General features: G+C 41.9%; 1 protein-coding gene across 4 annotated transcripts in view; it reads right to left on the bottom strand.

The window, feature by feature from the left end:
* LOC113106448 (zinc finger homeobox protein 3) overlaps nt 1-26,689 on the bottom strand; it is a 221,569-nt gene that overhangs the window by 81,681 nt on the left and 113,199 nt on the right. For all 4 annotated transcript variants that reach the window (XM_026268377.1, XM_026268376.1, XM_026268379.1 and 1 more), the window contains 2 exons: nt 5,809-8,893; nt 2,347-2,843 (listed from right to left, as the gene is read on the bottom strand). In XM_026268377.1, the coding sequence (XP_026124162.1) occupies nt 2,347-2,843; nt 5,809-8,857 (3,546 nt within the window). In that variant the 5' untranslated portion in view covers nt 8,858-8,893. The remainder of the gene's footprint in view (nt 1-2,346; nt 2,844-5,808; nt 8,894-26,689) is intronic.

Genomic DNA, 26,689 nt, shown 5'->3' with positions numbered 1-26,689 from the left:
CCAGTTTGATTTGGGCAAAGTGTCCCAAGGATCTACCACATCTTAGGGCCTGTTTATGCTGACTTGATGATTTATTTTCTCCCAGCAGGATGTTGAAAAATTTCTCGTTTTGAATCAGATTTCATTTGGAGGGGATAAATAGTGTTTTTCATTTTCCTTTCCTGTTTTGACACTTGTACTGTAAGCTTAGCTGAGCTAGCAAATCATACTGTTGGTGTCAGCCAGTCAGTATGTCTATCAGGGCTATAAATTCACTGCAAAGTGAAGCCTGTGTCATTGTGGGGTTAGAAACCAATGCTACAGCAAGACCTCAGCGGCAACATGTGCTTATCATCCTCTAATCACATTTGTATGTCATGAAATGCAGCTATAACTCAAACTGTGAATGTCTTAGTTTGCGGGTAGGCCTGTCGCCACTGATGGAAGCTGCTTGCTTACAAGGCTGATGCTGTTGTCAGTCAACTCTTTTCTCTCTTCCTCTGTTCGGATCTGTTGGGCTTTTAAGGCTGAGGAACAATTTTAAGGAGCTTAAAGCTTACAAATGATCATGCTTGGATGTGTCGAACATTTCTAATCTGCCACAGAGTACTGAACATTCGCAGTTAGGCGAACTAGTATGTTCTCTGCTAGCCCCCTTTCGTCAAAGAGAACGTCGGTGGCGGAAGGAATATTATAGTGTTTCTAAAAGATTTCGTTGTTAACAGTAGGCTTGATTGATGTAAGTATGAGGTGGATGCCAGAATTTCCAGTTCCACGCAGCACAATAAATCACAGTTGGTGGCTAGATAAGATATTTTCTGCTATTTCTCACCATTGACACAAAAACTCTTGGTTCCCCAGGTCCCAAACCCTGCCTGGAGCTACATGAGGCCCATGACTACAGAAATGCCTCCACAGGTCAGCCAAGCACATCAGGATTCTTGTGTTACATATTTGAATCATTGTGGTATTTGTAAATACGCTCATTGCATGTCACAGCTTGCGTATGGCAGACAATCTCAGCTCAGGCTTGTCTGATTTTATCACCAGATACAGAGGAAGCTGGTTTATGGCTTCCCCTAATTACCATTACAAACTTGTTCATCAGGGGCACAGCTGACCAAGAGCCTCTCAGCACAGGGCCATGGTAATGACAAACCTTGACAGTGCTATAATATCTCTGATTGTAATGAGTCAACATACGGGACACTTGCAATGATGTCAATGGTGAGCTGGATTTAGTCTTTTACAACATGGCTCCAAAATCACTTTCCTTTTCAGCAGCACTCATTTGGTGCTGGTAGGGTAGGGAAAGTAATGTTAACCAAAAGCCAAATAACTATTAAGCCATTGTCTTAGGCAAAGTTTGGTAAGGTTAGAAGCCAATGATGTCTGACCCTACCGTTTTTTTTTTTTTCTCTTTGAATATTCTGTTTGTCTCTGAAGTATGTTAATGTAGGTTGCAAATGCATGCTGTCTTGAGGAAGCAGTGTAAATAAAGGTCGAGTAAGCATGGGCAGTGATGTACAGCTCAAATGGGTGGTATGTGAGTCAGTATCTCATTGAGCATGTGAGATCAAGCGATAGAGAGAAAGAAAGGGAGAATTAAGGAGAGAAGTCCCTGTGTGCAGTCGTGCCAGTCTGGGTTAAACACAGACTGAGCTAGGCTCGCAGACACATGGGATAGGTGCCTAAATGGAATCAGGCCTGTTAGATTTATGGCCATTTGTTCAGAGAGTGTTCATCCATTGGCTATTATGGAATGATTAGAGTAGAAGGTGAAGCTCCAAGTCCAGCGAAAATCAATAAGGCTGTCGAGAGCGATTCTGCCCTTCCCACTCCGAATGGTATTAGCACCAAACCTCTGTCTCTTCACACTTCTTCATCCTCTCTTCCAGCAATTTCATCAGCTGCCCTTCTCCCCACCCTGCTGACCTGCCATGTTCCTCCCTCCCTCTAAGTGCCCCTGTTCTCCCCTCTCCATTGCATGCGCATTAGACCTTAATATACTGCACCGGGCCATCACTCATAGTCGGCAGTAGAGATGGAAAGTACTGGTCGATTCAGTCACACAGTAGGCTGGAGGTGTGTTTAAAACCCACAGAAAGTGTAACACTGTGTGCTAACCAGAAAGATTGAAGTTGTTGTCCTAACCTCCGTCAACAAGCTATGGGGTATTTTGTTTTTTGTGTTGCACTGGGTGGTGAAATCTTACTGGTTTGATTTCTCTTTTCCTAGCTGTATATTAAACTTTTTTATATATTGCTGAAAAGCATTTTTTGCTTTCAATGTAGACAGAAAAATACTTGATGTTGGAAACTTGGCAGGTATGGCACTCATTAGTGTAAGGCTACCAGAGTCACTCACCTTGTACAGCTTGAGACTGGCCTCATGGCGAGAGTTGACGGTGTGCATCCTCAGTTTTTCCAGGCTGTTGGTATAGTAGTCACAGGCATTGCATTTGAGGTGCACAGGGTTGCCAATGGCCACGCACTTGAGGCGCCACTCATTGCCCTTGCCGCCCTCCTTGATGTGTGCCACCAGCTGATACTTCTGCACGTGTTTGTCAGTCTTGCAGTGCAGCTGAAAGTTGGCCTTGAGCTGTGTGGTGTAGTGGCACAGCTTACACTGGTGCGAGTCGCCCACCACCGCTCTCCACTCTTCTTCTGGGAGCGTGCGCTCTGCACTCATGTGCAGGCCCAGCACATCCAGATTGTCGGTAGTGAAGCGGTTGCACACGGCGCACTGGAAAAGTTTTAGGGAAGGATCGCTGGTCTGGGATAGGCTTTCACCCAAGGTCATCAGCTCCTCTGAGACCAGCTGTCCCCCACCAAGGCGTACATCCATTGCAATGTCCCCTCCAACTGAGAGCAGAAGACACAAAAAGCGATCAGTAATCTGTCAGACAGAACATCGTTCTTTCACAAATATACTGCCTCTTTTAAAATACAGCATTTAGCACCACTTATCCATTCATTTTAATGGATAATTAAAATTTCCTCAAGTTACAAGAATGACCTGGGAAACAGGGAAAAGGTGCATAGTTCAGCCTTTTAAAAAATAGTTATGTTTGTCTGCGCAGTCAAAGTGGATTTGCTCTCCAGGATAATGTGTGTGTATTTATCTACATAATTTTACTAAATCAAGATTATCCTTTCCTTTGAGCTCAGAGAAAGAGTAAGAAAGAGAGAGAGAGAGAGAGAGAGAGAGAGAGAGAGAGAGAGAGAGAGGGAGGGAGGAGGTGTGGATTTACACAGTCCTGCATTTTCATAGCCCTGCCATTAAATCAACTCCAGAGTCTGTGAGCAGAGGCGCAAAAATAAAGTTATTCAATCATTACCAAAGATCTAAAGAGCTCCCAAGCACACATTAATGTAAATCAACTACAGGCATCTTTTCACAAAATAATTATAAAAAATAGATCTTCCTTGTTGAAGTCTGGCTCATTCACCTTTGATTGGGAACAAATCAATGCAAACACCTTCCTGCTGAAAGTGCTTGTATTGTGTTGTATTCGGGTATTTTTAAGAAATGAAGTTGTGGGAGCAAAAGAAACTGTATATTCAACAACAAAAGCAAAAGGCATCTAAGAACAGCTTGGGGAAGATGCTAGTAGCTGGGATTTGGAAACAAGGGATGCATAGAAGCTGCTGCCTCAGTTCGCTGATCTTCAGTCTGTCACTGCCCAGATTGAGAGCACCCGCTGAAGCTGTATGGCTTTACACTAAATTAATTCCAGCAGCTCCTTTTATTTATTGGGGCAGAATGTGGCCTGCTCATTTCACCATTACCTTCAGCTTTTAGTGCAGGGACAGAGAGACCTCTGGCAGTCTCCTTAAAATCATTGTCAGATCCACCACTCTGAAGAGAACTATTTTATTTAAAATGCTTTCTTTTAGTTTGTTGATTTTTTACTCTTAAAAATTCTCTCTCTCTTTCTCTCTCTCTCTCTCTCGCTTTCTCTCTCTCACTCTATAGCAGTTTTTAGGGTTTTATTGCCTCTTATTGTCTTATTGTCTTTCGAGATTTGTTCAACCTCTCCTTTTTAGTACCATTACAATGTGCATCGATTAAGAAAGACACTTTATTTCCAAAAACCTTTCATGTAAATACCTGTAATTCTACTTAGAATCATGTTCAGTTCTACTTAGAATTCATGACCTTTTGAGCATGTCTTGTAAGAAAATATTTGTAATATTTTGCTAGTGCCAGTCGATGTTAAAGTACAACAGGAAAGATGTTTATGTAAAAAGCATTAATCTGAAAGGATTTACAAGTTCTACTTTGCAATAACCAAAAAAAAAAAAGTTTAATTATGATGATCAGATCTCAGAGATGTAATGTGTCACTTACATGCAAATACACAAATGTGATATTTAGTAGTGTGAGACTTTAAATATATGAAAGTCCACTGAACATTCCAGATTATTTGTATAATGACACCACTGTTCTTTATAAGTCTTATGTGCTGTCAATTCTTCGCTGTTATATGTTCATTGAACATTCCATCAACACAAAACCAACCAAGTGACTAGATGAGGGAGGATAAAAAAGAATTAGTCACAGCAATCAATTCCTGTTTGTGTCTTTGAACTGGCAACAGTCTGAAACAAGTCTGTGCAAATTGTGGGCCTGTAGCTGGCATGCCAAATTCTACTATGCTGCTGAATTACCCTCACTAGGCCCCTTTTCCTTCCTTTTTTGACTATGGTAAAGTATATAGCTGCAAATACAAAAGCAGGAAAAAATTACAAGCTGGTACGCAGCGGTAGTTGCATAGTATTGACATGAAAACTGTGCTGTTTAGTATGAGCTTAGAGGACAGGGCCATGTGGCACATCCCCTGGCCCCAGCCTACTCCGTCACACTATCTTCCACAAGAAACTCACGGGCAGCAAAATGGGGAATTTCCCAGCCAAAGTGACCCAGATAGAATGACACATAGAGGATGCAAAAAATAAACCAAAGCTTGAGTGTTAAGAAGATGTGTGTGTGTGTCTTTCCCACTAACTCACTCCCTCTTTTTGTCTATGTGCCTGTTTCTGCGTTGTGGAAGCTGAAATCTGCAAGACTAGTAAGTACTACTTGAATATGCCAAAACCACATCCTCTTAAATCTAATGTACCAACTTATGTTTCAGGCTTTACACAAACACACATAAACAAACAATTTTTCTTGTTTCAGGCATTAAAAGATGCATGATGTCTGCATTAAAGAATAATTTCTTTATTTCAAGAAAGCTACATACGGAACATGTTGCCACAGATTTTATTTTTCATTATGATGTAATTCAGGTTAAATACCTGTCATTCAATTCAATTCAAGACTGAAGAGTGCACCTTTCATAAAGCATGATGATTTCTCCCCCCACTCCACACATTTTGTTTTCAACACACTTGGCTAAGTGGCCATCGTCTCTTTGAATACACACATTTTATTTCTCTATCCCTCACACACCTTTTTTAAGAGAGTGCATGCATATTAAACAAGGAAGGTGTGCCCGAAGGCTGCAGGGACAGACAGAGCTGTCAGCATGAGGAAATAAAGCTTTTGTAGCCATGTGTTAATATGGGTGGATATAATAATGCAGCAAGAGTGAGTATAAAAACCCTACGTGGAGGGAAAAACAGAAACTTAACATTGAAAAAAAAAAAAAATCACCCATATAAGATAAGTCAAATAGTTTTACATCAAAGGCCTTGTTAAAATAAACTGGAAAGGTTTTTTTATCTGTCATTGAGAAATGACAGATAAAACATTAAACAAAGAGACAGTGCTCAAAACCTACATAAGCTACAATATGTGTTACCTGTAACTCGTTAAACTCACCTAGTGCTGGGGCCAGAGCTGCCATGTTGGGGTCCAGATGAAAACCTCCAAGCAGAAACTGGGCATCAGCTCCAGATGGGTCCATCTTGAGGCCTGGTGGCAGGCTCATGTTTTGGGTCAAGTAGTATTGGTACAGCTCAGCCTCTGAGGGTGAAGGCATGGCGCCTAGACCAAGCCGGCCGTGCTGCATTTGGGTCATGTTCTGCTGAAGCAGCATCATGTTGTGCATGTGTTTCTCGCTAGTCATGTGGATGCGCAGGTTACGTGCTACATTGGTCTCATAGTCGCACACCTCACACCGCCAGGTGGGCTTGCTTTTTGGCTTGGTGGGTGAAGGCGCACCACAGGGCCCTGCCATGTGGGTGGAGGACTGAGCAGGATGATGGTGGTGACTTGGATGATGGCTGCTGGCCTGGGTTGCAGAAGAAACAGGCACCACCCCTCCAGGTGCATGCCCAAACACCTGTTCACCAGCAGTTGGAATAGTTCCTCCATTTTGTAACGTCTGCATGTTGTTAAGATGCTTGTCAGACTGCATATGAATGCTTAGGTTGCCTTTGGTAGTAGTGGAATAGTTGCAGACCTCACAACGGAAGGGCTTGTAGCCACAATTGTAGCTCTCACCACGGGCAAGGCGAGGGTGACTCTGTCCACTGCTGCAGTAAACACAGGAGCTTCCAGAGTCAGGGTGCTTCTCCTTCATGTGGGCCTCCAAGGTCTGCTGGTATTTGTAGTGCCAGTTACACTTGGGACACTTCAGTGTCTTGCACGAATTCCGCGAGTGCATCATGGTCATATGGCCACCCAGTGACCGAGAGGAGCCTAGAACAGTGTCGCACTTCGGGCACTCCACTCCACTCCCTCCACTGCCCCCAGCCCCATGGTTTTGGGTGCACTCACTCATTCCTGACATGTCACAAGCAGCTGTGTGATGAAGGTGTGTGTGAGCATTGGGTGAAGGATGCGTGTGGTGGTGATGGTGGTGAAGGTGGTGGTGGTGGTGGAGGAGGGCACCGTTGTCCTCATCTCCTTCTGCTGGGCATTCATTTGGTTCAGGAGCTGTGGCACTATCTCGATTGGCACTTTCCTCAGCAGCAGCATTGGACGCAAGAGGGGAGGACGTGCTCGCAGACGAACATGCGGCCCCATCCTCTTCGCCCCCTCTGCCGGCGACTGCCGCCATTGCCGTGGGGAGTGTAGATCCCTGGCAGTTAAAGCTCAGAGAGAGATCTAATGTTCTCCCTCCACCGTCTGCAGCCATCCCATCCTCTGAACCTCTGATAGAAGAGGATGACATGGAAGCAGAGGCTTTGCTGCTGAGTGCGGGGCTGGCTGCAGAGAGACAAGCAGAAGGCTGGAGAGTGCTACTAGGCATTAATAAAGGAGATTTGGAGATGCTTTGGTTTGAGACAGCTGGTTCCCCTACAAATCTGCCACTGCTGCTGCTACTTCCACTACAGGCCACCGCAGTGCCTTCATCCTCTGCCTCTTCATCCTCTTCTTCTAAAAGAAGCTCATCCTCTTCCTCTGAGGCCATCTCCTCACCATGAAGGAGAGCCTTTCTTTCACAAGTTTCTGCATCCCCATCCTCCCCTCTATGAGTCACCTCTTTCCCCAAAGACCCCTCTGTTCTCCTACCCTGCTTGGACAGAGTGTTGGAGTCTTTGGCTGGGCCTGGGGTAGAGGTAAGGGAGGGCTTGGTGCTGCCAAGACCCCCCAATGTGAGTAGGGCTTGTTGCTGGAGACCCGAGTCAGAGTCTTTGTTGAGGAGGCTCTCGCCTCCCTCACTACTGCTGCCCCCTTCTAAATGAACCCCACTGAACGTGCCATAGAAGCTCTGGCCTGAGTTCATAGGTACCAGGGTAGGCGGGGGAGGAGAATTTTTATTTTTTGGTTCTAGGAAGCTAATTAGTGGCTCTTTGTCTTTCCCAATGCCCTGTATAATTGCAGATGCATGCTTGTGGCCTAAGAGCCTGCGCTCGTCCTCAGACAGGGTCATGCGATGGTCATGGACTGCATGAGTGACAAAGGAGCGTGCGTAGCCGAAAGACAATTTGCAGAGGAAACACATGAGGATGGGCTTGCCTTTGCCATAAAGGGCCAGGCCGTCAAATTTGGAGAAATCCACGTTGTTGGGAACATCTTTGGATACGCAGGACTTCTTGGCAGACCCGTCGCTATTCAGGTAATCCTTGTTGCTTTTGTGCCGCACATCAAAGACACGGAAACTGTGCAGGACAGGACTGAGGCCTGCCAGGGTTGAGGTATTGGGGAAACCTTGGTCTGAGGAGCCGAACCATTTTCCAAAAGACGAGGCTATATGAAACGTGTTGATGATCTGAGGGTACACCGAAGAAGAGGTCCCCGCAGGTTCCCCTGGTTTTCCCCCACTGGGGAGAGAGTTTGAGTGGAGCAGGCCTGGTTCCATGCTCCCATCGCTTTGGATCAGCTGGCTGAGACTCTCCACAATGTAGGCAGAACCATCAGGCTGGTAGACTATCTCTCCAGCCAGGTTTTCCACATCACTACTCTCCTCTTCCTCCTCTTCCTCTCCTTCTTCGCTCCCACTCTCGGCTCCCCTCCGATGGGAGGGCTGTTGCCGCATGAGCATGGGCATGCCCCCTCCACTTGGCACCATAGGTACACCAGGGAAGGGCTGCAGACTAGGAAAACAACTGTCAATCTCCATTTCATCCAATTCTTCCAAGTCCTCGTCCTCTTCACAGCTAACTCCCTCCTGCTCCTCCTCCTCTAACGCCTCTCTTTTGGGGTGCAGCCGTCTGGTAGTAGAATTATCACCGTGAACCTGTGACAGAGTTTGCTGCTTCTGTTCTCTTACAGCCTCGCAGGGTGTGCTGGGATTTTGGGGATGGGCTGAGTGGGGTGCAGAGAGAGACAGGGGCTCCAAAGAAGGGGGCTGGTTGCAAGGTGGGACCTGTGCGTTATGGTGATCGTTCCAGGGTTGTGGATGGTGATGCTGCTGGGAGGTGGCAGAGGAGCCAAGCCCATCGTCTGTCCCAGAAACCACGGGAGACTCACAGCTTTCCATGCTGATGCCTACATGAGGCGTTCATCGCATCCAGGCCTGAAGAGAAAAAAGAGAGAGAGAGACAGATTTAAACTACTGCTTGAAATGTATATTGTCTCAGAACATAAGAAAAGTACAAAATCTTTAATGCATTCTTTTCATTGTTTCTATACAAATTCATTTTCATATGAACATTCAACCAGACATACAAAGCATCTTGATAAATGGTGAGGCTATGTACATGTAAAGTGAATGGGGAGCAGCTTAATGTATAGCAGATTGGATGAGAAACAAAAGTGTGAGATATAATGGTGGAAAATGACAGTGCTCATTAGGTTAGATTAGGTACTTAAACACAATACCTCAGACAAGCACTAATAAGGCAGCTCAGATGCCTCATCCTGTCATATCAGCCAGTTACTATATCTTTTATCTAGACCTTTCACACAGCACCCGGAATCTGCTATGTTCCGAATCCTGCATACACTTTTTTTTTAATTAACGTTGAGTCTGAGAAACACAGTAACAGAATAACTTAATGGATAAAAAAGCTCCATTGTGCTGCTAATTAGACACAGTGAAACCCGCCATCAGCACATGATCCATCGCACACCCGAAGAAAGAACTGAAGGTTACAAAATTTATTAACCATGCTGTTTTAGGACCTCCATTATAGAGAGATCCCACACACAGAACATACTGCACAAACAGATCACGCCTGTAAGATGCATTTAGTGGATGCGTATATGCTTTTTACCACAAGCATTTATATTTATGCACGTAAATACCTGGGGTTGGAATCATAGGGTACATCACGGTATGATACGAATTATGATACATGGCTCAGAATATGATAATATCATGAAAACAGTGATTCTGCTATATATATATATATATATATATATATATATATATATATATATATATATATATATATATATTTATTGTGTTCACTTTCAGCGCTGAGGAGTGTTGAGAAAAGAAACCTTGCAGAGGAGGCTAGCCTCCCTTCTGGTATATCAACTAGTCATCATAGAGACGCAAATAACGTTTTATTAGGCCATGTCCACACTAATACGTTTTAGTTTGAAAACATATCATATGACACATATTAAACTAATAGATATCCGTGTTTATACTGGTATATTGTGCACGTTATGTGCTATGCACTTTCACACTATTGCTATAGATTTGTTACTTTATACACTATTCATATCACAGTCCTGCAAAGATGAAAGCAAATTTACTCGCAATCGTGCGTTGCGTTATAGATCATTCGTACGATCGTGAGTGTTTGCGACCTGGACGCGTCAGTGAATGGTGAATTCTTTTTGTAAATAAAATATGTAACATTTCCTGTCAGGAAAACTGCATGAAAACATTTCATGTCTGTTCTATGTGTATAATCTGCAGTGAGCTTTCTTGGGGCTTTACTCATGCGAAGAAAGCGAATTTGACTTTTTCTGATGTTTCTGTGTGGATGAGACACTTTTAGAAAATGCTTGAAAATGCTAGTGTGGATGGAGAGCGTTTTAAAACAAAAACACAGTTTTCAAATGTATACGGATTAATGTAGACAAAGCCTTAGTTTGAACATCTCCCGCTAGCTAATAATGTACCTAAAATACTTATGAGTAGCGATACTGAATATTTGATCGCCAACAGATTTACCAAGCTGTCATTCAAACAGTATATATACAAATTGAAAATAAAGTGAGAACATGCCAATGCTGGATATAGTCTAACGTTACAGCAGTCTGCTCTTTAACACACACTTTTAAGAAGGGATGGATGTTTGATTCAAGTGATAGGCCAGGTAAGTGAAATTATAATATATTGCTGTTTGCGTGCCATTTTCTTTAAGTTTTCTGACTAAAAGCAACCAAAAAGTCATTTTAAAAGTTGTTAAACTAATAATAATTGGCAGGGATCCCCAGACCAATAAAATTAGTGTGCCTCCTTTATTTTAAAACCCACAATCTGCCACTGATGCCTTTTTGTTCTCATCTCCACAAACATAAGATGCCGTAGCATCTCTGATTTGTTGTTGGTCTACCATTACCCTTGTATTTCTTCTTCACTGTGAATTAGAATTTCCATTCCTCTAACCATCTGCAATCTGGAAAGTGCCACTACAAGAAGCCACAGTGTAGGTATGAATTTAGATATATTGTATGTATAAAAAAAGCGATACTACTCTCTACTATACTTGATACTACATCTCGTGGCGGGAAATATCGTGATAAATCAGTACAATCGATTTATCGTCCCACCCCTAGAAAATACACATAACTTGGAAAGAAAGATTTGTTTATATTATTTTTCAAGCTTAAAATACAACAGCAATGTTAGTACACTAAATGCTGTGTATAGATCTAGCTTCCAAAATCCTGCACGCTTAGCCTGGTTTTAAACACTCCTCTGCCTCTGAAATAATAAATGAGAGCGAACTTTCTAAATGGGAGTGCTGCCCAAGCAACGAAAGAGCCATGAGCAGGCCACAACTTCAAGCAGGCGATAAAGGAGATAAAATTATAGAGAGAGATACTGCTGAGCTAATAATTTTAATAAAGGGATGCAGGCAGCATTGATTAAAGGGGGCAACCGTACTGAAACCAATAACTCTGGCATGCCCTTTCACCCTCCATTGCTGAATATTACATGAGCAAAGTTTCCCGGCAGCACGCTAACCACCGCGTCCTGCCTGATTAGCAAATTCGCTGCCTCTACTTGATTTATTTACTTATTTACTTAGGGATGCAAATTTCAGCAGTGATCAGACACTGTGTCTGCAGCCCCACCCCCTCCAAATCTATTACCATGAGAGCATTTGGATGGGGAGATTGATAATGTTTGACTCCCTCGTCTTGAATATCTGATGAAAATTTGACACCCTCAAGTCCAACCCTCAAAGCCACCTGCTCCCTCCCCCACCCATGTCAAACAATGACCATGTTTCACTGCTATATGTATTTTGCTAATTGTAATTCTACTTACATTTCTACAAAATGAACTCCAGAATTACACTACTTATAATGTGTACTTTGTCCAATTAAACAGACACCCAATAAATAATAAGATTGACTATTAAAACATGAACATTAAATACACTGACAGTTAGTTGTAAAGTATTTCTTTATCATTCCAATACTAAAGAATTAAGTGTTGCACTATTTAAATTTCAATCAGCAACAATACGTTTAAATTTAACAACTGACAGAAGACCAAAAATAACATTCCGGTAGTGCTGCACGATTATAAAAAAATCATAATTGACGATTATCCCATTGAAATTGTGATTGTTAATTACGATTATCACAATTTACATTGAATAAAATTTATACCATTGTTTGATGCAACTGCATGCCATAATTTTATATGAAAAAATAAGCTGAAACCACTCTCAGTTAAATTTTTTTTTGTGCTTTTGTATAGTATTAAGCCACAAATGTCAACTTTAAATCGGATTAGTTTCTTCTTTAAATGATATAAAAATATGAAAAATATTATAATGTTATACTAAAACTAAAAAAGAAAAATAGCATCTGAAGTACTCAGAATAACATAAGTGGACTTTGAACAATTAATCGCTGCTTTGAACGATTACGTAATTGTGGCATCCATAACTGTAATCGCGATTAGAAATTTGATTAATTGTGCAGCCTTACATTCCAGGAACCTGTGCCTGTTATTCCTCCCCCAGCACTGCTGCAGCATTATGGGATTGTATGTAAAAGAAGGAGTAGAGAACTACTTAAACTGTTAAACATAAACAGCTAAAAGATTATGACTCAGGCAATCACAAATGGTCATTCCTGAAAATCTGCCATGATATGCTTTTCATTTAAAGCAAATGAGATGGCTTCCTTTAAAGAATTAAACTGCGCTAGAGAGTGACGGCCCAAGCCATCTGGGCGCGTCTGCTGCTTACAGAAAACAGGATTGCCCTTTAAAATGGAGATGGTCTAATTCAATAACCTGCAGCGGTTACTGATGTGCAATAGGATTGTCTGGAGTCTGCCAGTCGCAGATGGGCGGGCAGATATAATGTAGTTTGTCCACTCAAGGTCTGCTTCCGAAGCGACACCTGTTTAAAGAAGGGAATCTTTAATCTCTCTCCAACTCTAACGAAGGTTTAGAAAGACAAGCAGACGCATACAGGAAACATATTAGGCATTTCTCTCACTGAGTCCAACACTCCATAAAAATGTGTATCAAACATCAGTTTCCTTTATATTCTACACATTCTGTCATCAAGGCCTCATCTTCATTAAGCAACCATCTCCATGAAGCTGTGAGTCAGGATCTCAAGTGGGACACAACTTAAATTAAGCAAAATAGAAAACATTCCCTCTTAACCTGCCAAACAAAGTAGATAAGGTTTCTAACGATTTTACAAAAGGCACGGTACATAATGAACACTGTCAGAAGCTGGGTCTGGATGTCATTTAGAGGGGATAGAAAATGAGATAAGTTTTTATTTATGGGCCTTTTCATTTGGTGGGATTTACTGGCTGAGCAAGGAGGGAATTAAAGGCTAAGGACCCATCTGATCATAAGCACGCACAATCACCTGCCCAGAGGCCTGGCCTCCAGAAGCCCAGCGCACCCTACTCTCTCCTGGGGAATTAACTCCTGCTCAGCTTCAGCTGAGAACTGCTACAGGGTGCGACATGACCCCCCATGCCCTAGCCCCAGCATCCCTCAATACGTACAGAATGTATCCTTTCAAGGACTTTCAGAGGAATAAAAAGGCTCCATCATCACCTCCCTGTGGTCTGCAGCAGGCCCTGCTTTTCTTTTCTCATCTCCCCCCAGATCTAGCCATCGCACAGGCTGACCACTACAGGGTTAGGACGCTTATTGAAAGATCAATGGCATAAACGCTGCATGGGCAAGTTACAGGAAGATGTGGGAAGTGAAGGTTCCTATTGATAAACCAGGGAGGGCCTCCTGATATTGCAAGTTGATGTATTCATTGAAGCTGGGTGAGAAGACTTCATCTTTGAAGTATGACCAATTAAATCACAAACATATGTAGAGAAACGGTTCACACCACTACTGCATTATCAATCTTAATGCTTAAATGTCTGATTTATGCTTTGTTAAAAATAAAAACAGAAACTACAACTACAACCACTGAGAAGACAAAACCTGTATTGTGTCAATTTGTAGATGACATTTGTAGCTCATTACATGTGCAAAACACATGCAGAATTTATGTAAGGAAGATTTCTGCAGCAGTGCTCTTTATTCATATTATTATTTTCATAAAACAACATTGTCTTTTTGTATAAATTATATATTATATACAATAAATATAATACTATATAATACATGCATGCTAAAATGTTCATAAAAACCACAGTTGCAGACAATTATTCAAAATAAATATTTATTTATTACTATTATAATTAATATAAAAATGCCTCATTTGTTAAATTCTTAAAAAACACCAGTGACCGAATGTCATGACTCCTATAATTCAAAAGCACTTCTGCAGAAGTTCCAAACTGGGAATTTTGAGTCAGCACCTATTCAATTTCAGCTTTATTAGCGTGCATAGGTAAACAGAGAGGACTGAAAAATTCCTCCACCTCCTTTTCCCTGCCCTGAACGTTTAATGTAGACACAGCGACACTTCAGAGGAGTTGCTGTGTCAGAAGGCAAAAAGTCACCTCAGGTCGATGGCACTCTGGCTGTAAACACTGCTTCCCGTAAAATCAATGATCTTTAGTTCAAGCTATCAGTCTGTGTAACAGAAATAGCAGTGGCTGTGATGAGACTGAGGCTGTGCAGAGAGGGAGGAAAAGCGATAGAGAGGGAAAGAGAGATCAGTGCAGCGTGGCTGTGGGTAAGGGATGAGAGAGCACAGCTATCCGCTGCTACTGCCAACGTGGCACTGAAAACGGGACTAAACGCCAGTTCCCAGCATGCATCGCTCCCACAGCCATTGGTGAGTGTGGCCCGAGTGCTCTACCTGCACGCTGGCACTAGTTAATAGATTATGTTTGTTGTGGAAATGGGAGGTACTCCTCTGTGACTTTATGTAACAGTAAACATCTGCAAACTCATCTGTTACTAATTGGTCTCTGGCCTGAACACAAACGAATTGATTCTGAGGCATCGATAGCGTTCTCTGTTCTAGGGGCTGAAACTGAATCTTGGTGATAATTTTTGCTCTCGGGTAACAGCGTAAGATCTGTAAACGCAATCAATGTAGCAAAACAAAGGGAGCATAAAAATGTTTTCCTGACAAAGCGTGTGATGCAACGTCAGGCTGCTTTTAGCGCCATTTATTCCGCCAATGAAATCTGGAGCGGGTTCAAAGGCAGTTGAAGGGGAATCCACGCGCTGGCAAAGTGTCTCATCACTTTTGGTGAGTGCGAAAGAAACAGGCTCCTCTGTGTAATTAGAAGTGGTTAATTAGCTGTGGGTTAATTACTCAGTTCGGAGGGGAAAGCTGGCAAAAAAGAGCTGGTGGGGTGGTAGAGCGAGGGGAAAGTGGCGAACACGCAGCAGGAAGCTCCCAGTCTCCTGCCAATTAGCAGGCAGCATGGGGGGCTGGCGGAGGAATGGGGGCGCGAGTACAAATGAGCTTCACACCAGCCCACAGATCTAATACCACACTCAACATATCCACATTCCCCTATTAAAAATGCATACTGTTGGAGATTCTCCACTCACTGTTGTTTATGGTAAGCGCTTCCATTTGCCCAACAGCCACTCATTTCTTCTCAACATCGTATGAAAAGACCAATAGAAGAAGCTCTTTTTTTTCCATAGAAAATCCAATACCTTCCTAATACATTACAGGTACATTATAGTGTAGGAATATTTAGCAGGTTAAAAATATACCTATATAAAAATGTAACCATGGACCACAAAACCAGTCATAACGGTACATTTTTTGAAAATTGAGATTTATACATCATCTGAAACCTGGATAAATAAGCTTTTTATTGATGTATGGTTTGTTAGGGTAGGACAATATTTTGACGAGATACAGCTATTTTAACATTTGGAATTTGAGGGTTCAAAAAAAATAACAAAAAATAAATAAAAATAATAATATATATATATACAGAGAGAAAGAGAGAGAGAGAGAGAGAGAGAGAGAGAGAGAGAGAGGGAAAGAGAAAAATGCCTTTAAAGTTGTCCAAAATTAAGTTCTTAGCAATGCATATTTATAAGTTTTGATATATTTATGGTAGGAAATTTACAAAATCTCTTTATGGAACGTCATGGATACTTTATATCCTAATGATTTTTGGCACAAAAGAAAAATCTATAATTTTTACCCATACAATGTATTGTTGGCTATTACTACAAATACACCAGCATTACTTATGCCTGCTTTTGTGCTCCAGGGCCACATACAAGATGAAAAAGGGGAGGATGTCGTATCTAGAACAGTAAAATAATTCTTGTTTTGGCTCCTGCATGCTGTCTTTTTTCCACTCTTTTCTTAACAAATCTTACAGTAAAGTAATAGCACATTATTTGCCTCCACCTTCCCCAGTGGTTGGTTCAGATAAAGCTTTGTGTTTTGTAAGTGCATAAATTATCCCAGGGATAAAGGTATTGATGTATAATCAGAGATGGGTGATCATGTTCGTGCTGCAAAAAGCCCTCCATTCACCCCCAGGCACATCGAGTGCGCACAGCATGCTCCACAACACAGGAGGGAGGAGTGGAGAGAGCCTACTTACTTCTCAGAAAGAGAGTGAGAGAGAGTGTATTTGCCTGTTCACTTCTCGTGAAGAATGTTGTGTCTTCATGTGCTTGCCTGTACACTTTGCATTTACGGACTAGATCAATTTTAACAAACAATTATTTACAGGTTGTTTTCTCCACACCCATACTTGTAGGCGTGTTTTAAGACATTCTCACTGCGAACTCAACAGATGAGTTTTACCAAAACAATACCACAAAGCATTCTGACTTGAGACTTGCATGTTCAAAGACAGAGCGAGAGTTGGGCTGACAACAAAAACACACAAACCATAAGAATATCAGACTGCATTTCCAATAAAGGGTTACGTGGGTGAGTGCGTGGCTGTGACTATACTATGGTTTGACAACAAATTAGGTAAAAAAAAAAAAAAAAATAATAATAATTGCCTAGTAAATATCTTAGTCAGAGCTTAGTAAAATCCAAGAAAATCAATTTACCTAATTTTTAACCTCTGTGGTTCTTAATATACTCAGCTCTTACTAAGTCTTGGGTTAAATTCCAAATGTAGGATAATAAAAATAATAATAATAATAATAATTAATAATAATAATAATAATAATAATAATAATAATAATAATAATAATATATATATATATATATATATATATATATATATATATATATATATATATATATATATATATATATATATATATATATAATCCTAAATTTGCAGTTGGTTAGGGTTGGTATATATTAATTTAACACTACATTTAGGAGATGAGCAATTTAAAAACCACAGAAGTCAAGGATAAGTCCACATTTAGATATCTAGGTAAACATGTGTGAGTGTGTGCGCATATATATGTGTGTGTGTGTGTGTGTGTGTGTTAAAGGCAGCCAGGCCCAAAGGCTTTCATTTTCATTAATTATCAAATCTCCTCTATTAATAGCCCAAGGAAGCGGCTCTCTCCTCTCTCGTGAGGGAATGAGACAGAACGAGAGAGAGACAGACAGATAGAGAAAACATAAAAGAGAGTGTGGAAGGTTAAAAGAGAAATATGCAAACTACAGAGTTTTTTTTTCTTTTTTTCTTCAAGCACCCCACTTATCGGTCTTGTGTAAAAGAGGATGGTTGACTGGGTCAGATAGAGAGATTGAGCTCTGTCAACATCTACACAATGAGACCACCATCCCCTACCCTCCCTCATGACACCACTGATTTATTATACATATAATAAATATTACATTTCATCTGCTATAAGAGTTTTGCCCTCTGATTCAACCACCCCCAGCCAACCCCCCCTCCTTCCTCAATCACTTCCTCCTTAACTTCCTGGTATCCAAACACCCCCCCCCCCCACACACACGTTCCCCCACTGTTTCATCTCTCCTCTCACTGAGGCTGCAGTTAAGGCAAGTCGACCGCAAACACGGTTGTTAAGATGATCAATACCATTGAAATATTAAACCTTAAAAAGCCGCATTATTGATTGTAAGGCAGATGATAAAACTGTTCATTATAATAATCGCTGAAACTCCATGTAAACGCTTGAGAGAGGGACCTAAGTTGCACACAGCACTTGGATACTGGATTTGAGGTCTATATAAGAGCTGTAGTTGTATTTTTGACTTGTTTTTGACTGCATGACTTACAATCAAGTCATGAAGGATTATTCGTGAGTAACACCACAATATGCTCTTCAACTATATGTTGAGCACCTGAGCTTTAACTCAGGAATCAGTATCAGGCAGGCTGAATAGAGCCTGGATAACCTGTCTCTAATCCAAGGCCTTTTTAACTAATCTGGAAAACAAATACCTCAGTAATAACCCAGTCCTGCACCTGGTAAAACAGAGCGACGGGAGAGACAGCACCTGGAATTAGCCAAATATCCCAAGTAGGGCATTCTTAAAGGCACAGACACCCTTTTAGTGCTCCGCTGAAACAAATCCAAGCTATCAGGTGTCCTGAAAGTGACGAGAATCATAACTCAAGAGGGGACAGGCTCACTGAAAAAATTCACAAACGGTCCAATAACTTGCATGCCCCGGCTCTAAAAGTTACAGCCTAGCAAAGGTGGCATCGGAACACAGAGAGCTTTCAAGGCTGCCAGGCAGAGGAGTCACGGCGGGGCCTGGTGTTTTGTTAAACGTTTAAACCCGAGGAGTGCGATACGATACTTCTGGATGGCACGGGAGGGCAGACTACGGAGGAAACCTGAGCGTAGAGGGCGACAGCTGTTCTGGGTTCGGGAGGCAGAGAAGCAGTAACGGGGAGAAGACGACGCAATCTCTTACATGTCCTGCCCTGACCGTGGATATTCAAATAGCTACCAAGGATCTAATACAGACGCAAAGGCAAGCACGCTCGAACAAACAATGGGGATTAAAGGCCGTCCCAGTGAAACCATTCTGTGGAAGTGATTTCTTCGCTCTAATTCTTCAGCGGGATATCCTGGAGAAATAATTAGATGCTTTCTTTGAAGACCCTACACTGCTTCTCCATTCACTCTCCACTTCACATTTGCTAAAGTCATTAATGACAAAGATTTGGAAAGAAAGAATGAACTTTTTTTTTTTTTTTTTTTTGGTACACAAATACTTCTTTTATGAGTCCTGGCCCAAATTCCTCTCTGCTTAGTTAAATCTCTTATCCTGGGAAAGAGTCGTGCTTGCTTTAAGCAATAAACCTCAAGGGAGGATGTCTTTCTACTGCACCCCCCACCCGCCCCCGACCCCCTTTAAAGAATTATGGAGTGTTAATAAAGTACAAGGAATAATGTGTTCTTTGGAGAAACAGAGGGAAGCAAAGCCGGAATGTTGTTGGTGTTGAACATCCAGACGTTTAAAGAAGAGAACGAGGGAGAGCCAACAAATTACAATTAAACATTTTTTTTTTCCAGGCTGCTCTCACAGCATAAGCTACAGATGGGAGTTTGAGGGACTGCTGGTGCGAATTAAAGAGATGGTACTAACTCTTAAAGTCATCTCAAACAACATCATCTCCAATTAGGTACCCATGCTCTTACTTACTGACAGTCTATTTTTACGGGCTGCTACGGAAGCTTAGCAGGCTCATTTTCAGCAGAAACATAAACAAAAGGGAAGCTGACAGCTGTGATGATGTTGAAAGCTTCGTTTTACACACAACAACCAAACTGTTAATGTTCACCCTATTATTTTCTAAACTACACCGTGCCAATCCACCTGCAGATGGTTCGATCTGTAACAACTTTCATTATCTAAGTGTATCGTTGTGATATGTAGGCGCTACCAATAAATCCTAACCATAATTACAGATATCTGTTTTTTTTTTTTTTTTGCATTATACAAACCTAGCCCGCAGTATTTACGAGAAAAAGGGCCAAGGCAAAGCAAGTGAAGTGACGTGCATTCTTCCTAAGCGGTGATGAAATGAATAACTCTCAACAGAGGAAGAGAAAGAGAAAAACACTATTAGAATACAAGTAGTTAAGTGTGTAACAAGGTGGCCTCGAGGCTGGTGTCGAAAGATGCCAACACTCCAGGCGAAGAGGAACATCGAAAACATTTAATGGTCTTCCTCTGACTTGTCGAGACACACAATGAATGTTTCATTCAGCAGGGGAGGGGTGACAAAAAGCTGAGCTCAGCATGAAGGTCGGGTTTACAAACTGAAAACTAATTAGATTATATGAAGGACATTACATGTATGTCCTACCTGGAGCAGAAAAAAGTGCTCAGCTGACAAGATGGCCACACCCATTTCTATGAAAAATAAATGACCAGAAATCCTAAAATAAATTTGCTCTCATTTAAAATTGTTTTTTGCCATATAAAAACTATGTGATTCATAGTTCAGTGATTCATATTTCTAGCTTTTTGATTCTGAATGAGTCTGACTTGAACTACTAACTGCTAACCAGAAACCGTTTTGTGCATCTTTCAGACAGACTTTTTAAAACGAGTCATTTGTTTGTGAATCGTTATGACATCGCAACTTTTTATTCAACCACAGCCTGGCCACACCCACCAGAAAACGGAAGACTTGTAATCACCTACAAAGACTTACATAAAAGGCCTAAAAGATACCTGCAAACCCTCAGTTAATTATCAAGATTTAAAATGGATCCAGAACCAAGTTTATAGGCCAACTGGTAAAGGCTGCTACCAGAGAGAAGGTGAAAGAGAGGAACAAACAGAAAGATAAAAGAAGAGAGAGGAGGCTAAGGATTGCTTTCACAGGGGCGGCAGGTGGGAAACCGACACCGCGCAACTAACAGAAGCCCGTCAAAGTTTGCTGCCATGTCAAAACTCCCAGACAATCCTGGCATTGTGGTGTCTGCCAGGGCTTAAGCCACTGTGCACTCGGCAGAGGTCAGAGAGCCCACAGCGCCTAATAGCCCAAGCAGGGTGAGAAGAGATCCAAAGCATGTGAGATAGGAAGAAGAATAGTTAAAATCCTCAGAAGTGTTGCAACTGTTTGCAAGTCCAAGTTCCTTCTACACTCTTTGTTGCTGGCGGGTGTGGACGTCAGACAGAGAATCAGCTTTCTATCTCCTCCTCCCTTTAATGAGGCGGCCACAAGCTGTCCCCCATCCCATCAGCCCCACTGCTGCACTGAATGCAGCACCTGTTAGATATAAATCAGCCTCACTGAGCTGTGTTTGGGAAGTGAGGCATTAAGCATGACACAGACTGTCAAAGTTCACATCACGCTAACCGCAACATCTAGCTGAACTGCTGAGCGGCAGACCCAAAGCCCGGCCCAGTCTCAGCCCAGCGCTGCTCCACTCACATGGCCTGCCTCCCTGCACTGCGCCACATGAAATGCAGATTACATCTGGAGCCCAGCTGGGCCAGAAAGAGAAAGGAGGAAAGAAAAGGTAAAAGAGAGAGAGAGAGAGAGAGAGAAATGGAGCGAGAGAGGTAGGAAAATCAGAGAAAGACACTGATCTCCAGTCACTCTGTGGTCATGTTTTTAGGATTTACGTCTAAAAGCCGAGGAAGAGACTGGAGCATGGAGCTCTAACTGCTGGTGACAGATCAATGTGTGCATAATAACAGACAGACCTGAAAGAGAGGCAGAAAAGGAGCGAGGGGAAGATGTTACTGCAGCTTAAAGAATCTCAGCCATGTGTCAGAACGAGTTCAAAGGTCAGATCCTGGAAGAGAAGCCACATTCCTCGGTGGACAGAAACATATCTTCAGTATGTGTGCCTACGAGTTTCAGCTTTCCAATGCAACAGTCTCCACCCCTTTACCCAGGGACCTGGCAGCTAAATATTAACCAGATATGATTCCTTTTGAACTACGCGTACTGTATGGCAGGGTAAGGTAGAGATGGAAAGTGAAAAGGAAAAAGAAAGGGAATTCAAAAGAAAGCATCATCTGCTAATGATTTATCCGAGGGCAGTCATGGACAGGGGCCCATGCTAAGATGTGGCTTTTTTTGTTAAGCTGTTAGCTGCAGGGTCAGGCAGGAGGGACGAATGCAGGGCCAGGCTAGTGCTGGCAGGGGCCATGGCTCTTTGCTGCCTCGCTGTAATTTACATTGCTGTGTAATTACCTGCAGAATAAGAGACTCATAGATACATGGAAAACCCCCTCCAACACACACACACACACACACACACACACACCTCCTGCAATAACTAAAGGTCTCCCAGGGCTCAACATATGGGCCAGAAAACGAGCCATGAGTAATGCAGACTTGAGGAACATGCCAACAAGTAAGTGTCGAGTACAGACAAATCAGTATCACACCCAGAAAGTTATCTTTGGCATGGTGGAGTAACACAGAGACCTTTTCATTGCAAACACATCAAACTACAACGACAGGTCCCATTCACTCTAGCGAGTCGAAGGGATAAACTACCGTCCATCACCTCTCGCTGGGGGAGGAGGCTGGGTGCATTAAGAGGGGTAAAAAGACTGCGTATTAAGCATGTTTAAAGAAAGGCCACATGTCTGTTTTCTCACCCTGCAACTGAGACTTCTTCATTAGGAGGTTGAGCTTAAAACTGGTTACAAAATGGTAAAAAGAAAAGAGAACTCACATGAGTCCATGCTGCATTGTTCAGAGTGCAGTAAGCAAACAGTTTTTGCCTCTGTTTTCCAGCAGTGCACACAGTCACGGTTGCGACACTCTGGTGGTGACCTACCATAACCTAGCTGATAAGAACCTAATAAATGTTTCGATACTGACGAGCCAATAAATCTTTTCATAATAAAGAGACATTGACATGGTTTGTTTTTGTCCTACAACATTTAAACACATGCAATTAATGCATATGATTACTTGAATACAAAATATAAGTGCATGTATGCAAATATAATATATTTCAATGTATTAAATATCTTGTCATATGAAGTAACATATATATAACATATTACATTATATAAATAAAAGTAAAAGATAGACATGTATTTAAAACAAAGTATTTTTATATGCTAATGTATATATGTTGTTATAATAAAGTTGCACGTGTAAATAAAATAAAAATATATTGTTGGAATATATAGCTGCCATTTATAATACCATATACAAATCATCATATAGATTTTATTAACACATGTACATAGAAATTTAACAATGGTGATTTTATTTATTTTAGAAAATTATATCTTTACCCAGAGAATGTATGTGAAAGCTATATATCGCTTTATAGTTAACATATGGAAATATCACTCTTGATGAATTACAATATATTATATTTCTGTATTGAATTGCTACAGTTGTATTGATATCCTAGTGAAGGAAAGGGGATTCAAATTATGCAATTCCTGAAAGGAAACATTGTTTAGCTAAACCTTATTTCTTGAAATAGTATAAACGAAGCCTGGCACAAAAAAAATACATAATTATTTTTTTTATTTTTTTTTGAGAATAATGATTAGGATTGCGTATAATCACACATATTCCAGGTATTAAGAACATTTTTTATGATTTAAAATGTACATTATGTTTGCACCATATTTTCAAAACCACATGACACTATTATTAAGATGTTGCTTGGCACATGTGTTTTAAACTAGATTCATAACGATTATTTATTTATTCATTCTTCGTTTGTTTGTCTGTAACATATATAGTCCTATATATCACTGGCTCTAAAATCAACAACACCCTATGCTACTAAAATATAACACAATGAAGTCTGTGTGCTGCTCAAAGGAACTGGAATCTGCCAGGCCTTGAAAAGCTTGAAACTGTGCTCAACTAATGATGTCACTGTTTTGACAAAGAGGAACCGTGCCAGAAAACAAGACAAACATTCAATGACTGTCAGGACGTACGTTTTTAGATTACTAAAGGAAACAGAACTAAAAGATCAACAGCAAGGCATTGGAATCTTAACCTAAGGCCACGGCACTGCTCTGCTCAATCTTCCTTACCATTAGAGAACCTGTCACACACTGCTGCTGCACCTATGTGTGTGTACAAGGTAAGGGAAAGCTGCCAGATATGGTGCTATACTGTGAATGAAAATGCTCGGTGGAGCAGAAAGTTCGGAATGAAATGCCAGGGTTCTGGGCTCGAGTGGGAGGCTATGTATACACGCCAACACAACATGGGAAACGCTCCACATGCCTTAGTATTTGACGTGCTACACAGATACACTAAAATGTGCACAAATACACACATATGCGCTGAAAAGCTGATCAATAATTTCTGAGAAGTTATCTAACAGGTTTTCTCTGAAACATTGTTGACACTTATTATCTAGAGTTGCCATCACTGCTGGGAAACACAGAAAAGGTCCCGGTGTTTCATTTTTGCCACTTTAGGGAGAGTTTCAGGGATCAGGCAGTCTATAAAATCTGCCAAATCGGGCCAAAATTTGCAGGGGCTATGCAGAGAAGAGAGCAAAGGTGTAACGCCCAAACTCTCTCTCAACAGGGCTGAATGGCTGATGTCAGCAATGGACAGAGCCTCGTGCTGGGGAGGGACTGTGTAAGATGAGAGGAGCTTAATTGGCTCAGGGACTGTAATTCGGAGGGATTAATTGAAGTTAACTCTATGATGCCAGGTGCAGTCCTTTCATTGGGCGGGTGCAGAGGGAGTTCAGTGGCTAGCCTGACTGGGTCACTGTGAGCGAGTCTGCATTAAACAACAATGCTCTGCATATTAAAGTAAATGGTGCCGTTATGCTTGAAGCAAACAAACAGCTAGGACGTCCTGGGATGAAAGCCTAACCGAACCCAAGAATACATACAATCTTAAGATTAACAGCCAAGACAAAAATGAACAGCTATAAAAACTTAAATGTAAGACGATAAGGTGTGGGGGAGGCGGAACAAAAAAGGAAGCCAAAGCAACACCTGTTGGCCCTGTCACCGCCTGCTCATTATCTAAACCTATCCATTCCTCATCCTCATTAGAAGTACACAAAAAGGGAAGTCAATTTCAAAAATAAAATCTAAAGAAGATTAAAAGCCATGCATTTTGTTAATATTACATGTAAGAGGGATCAAGTATGCTTCACTCAAGGCTGTTAATCAAACATTTCAGCAACCCGCTTTTACTGCTGGAGCTTTGATAGAAGCCTTTGGAAACTGGCACTTAAGACAAAACAAAGGAAAACAAAAGGTAATAAGGAAGTGTGATGCTTATGTATGTGTGTCTAGAGAGGTTTTTCTCCTGCAAGTCTGAAGTGCCTTGATCAGGTTGACGGAGTGACAGTTTATGGAGAGCACAGGAGATCCAGCAGGTCTGCGTGTCAATCACCACTCCGGGGTTTGTAGTCTTATTCAGAAACGGAGACAGGAAGCAAGAAATCCATGACGTCTTCAGTTGGGGCTTCAACAACATATTGATATCGACTAGGGGGAGGTATGAGTTTGCATTAAACCGGCTTGCATCTGCTACTGACCCTACATTCCAAATGATAAAGAGATTTTTTAAAGGCATCCCAGGGTAGCCAGGAGTGTAGATTAATTTCCCTCCAAGCCCCAGCTCTCCAGTATCAAAGTGATCGTGCAGCATTTTGCTGTTATTTGGAAAAGATTAATCGCCATTTTGTTCCTCCTCCCTCTTGCCAGACCGACATAATGAACACCGCTGGGTCATGTAGAGGGGCTGGAGTCAGGGCAGAGCCCCACCCAAATGTGGAGGACATCACTGACCCAACAGCCTTTAAATTACAGGCTGAGACAGAAGGAAGGTGGCTGGAAAACGAGCCATTATCCCCGCAGTCCTGCAGGTCAAGCCTTCTTTCATCAAGGCGCAGGTCAACGCCACATATCTCTTCCACTAAGGTGAGGGTCACTGCAATGCTCCCTCCAGTCCCGGGTCAACCAGAGGTCTCCAGCCACCGAGGTACATAGCAATACAATAAAGCAATCAACCGGGGTGCCGGACCCTGGTCAATAATATACTCCAAGGCCACAGGGGGTCACCACCTGCTCTCTGGCCTCTTATTGGAACGTCCTCCAAGGTCTTCAACAGTGGACTAGGGTTTTAATTTCAAGCCCAAGGGGAGCAGATAGGCGTAATCATATTCTCAAGCCAATGCAAGAAAATAATTGATGCATTGTAGAGTATGCCTTTTGGCTTGGTGGACGCAGGATCTTTGTTTTCATTAAAACAATGCGGCTGTACAGTGTCAACCCTATCGTCAGTGGCTGGCTCTGATGTCATCAGACAGTTTTTTTATCCTGCCAGATCATTCGTTTACAATCCTCCTCTTAGCACACTAGCAAACGTCTCAACTTCTGCGAGACTGGCACAAAGCCACGGCACTAGACGTCTGTTCTCATGAAGTCTTTTGCCTGTCATTTTGTAAACCCAAGTGGCTTGGTCAGAGAAAACGAAGAGAACTACATTCAAAATCTAAGACGTATAGTCACCTACACCGAAACTCAACACCAGCAACGTCCTGCTGGGGAAAGTGCAGACCTGGGCTTTATCTGTTGAACTAAGACTGTGTCTCTAGTTCTGGCTGAATTGGACAAGTACACAGAGCTAGACACATTCCTCAGAGGACCTGATCCTGGAATAAACGGAGAGGGAACAGGGGGAGGGGACTTCTTTTTTATTCTTCTCATCCTTCTCTTTTCATTCTCATCTCTCTGAGTCCTCGTGAATGGAGGCAGGCAGCATCCATGCAGTTGACAGGATGAGACAGCAGTTAAGTCTTGGCTGCTCTCCCTCTCTGCTTAAAGGTAGATATCGTGTTTCTAACAGCTCC

The sequence above is a fragment of the Carassius auratus genome, chromosome 7 (genome assembly GCF_003368295.1).
Source record: "Carassius auratus strain Wakin chromosome 7, ASM336829v1, whole genome shotgun sequence".
Classification (NCBI taxonomy): Eukaryota; Metazoa; Chordata; class Actinopteri; order Cypriniformes; family Cyprinidae; genus Carassius; species Carassius auratus.
The sequence above is the reverse complement of the archived record's forward strand: the minus strand, read 5'-3'. Positions and strand labels throughout refer to the sequence as shown.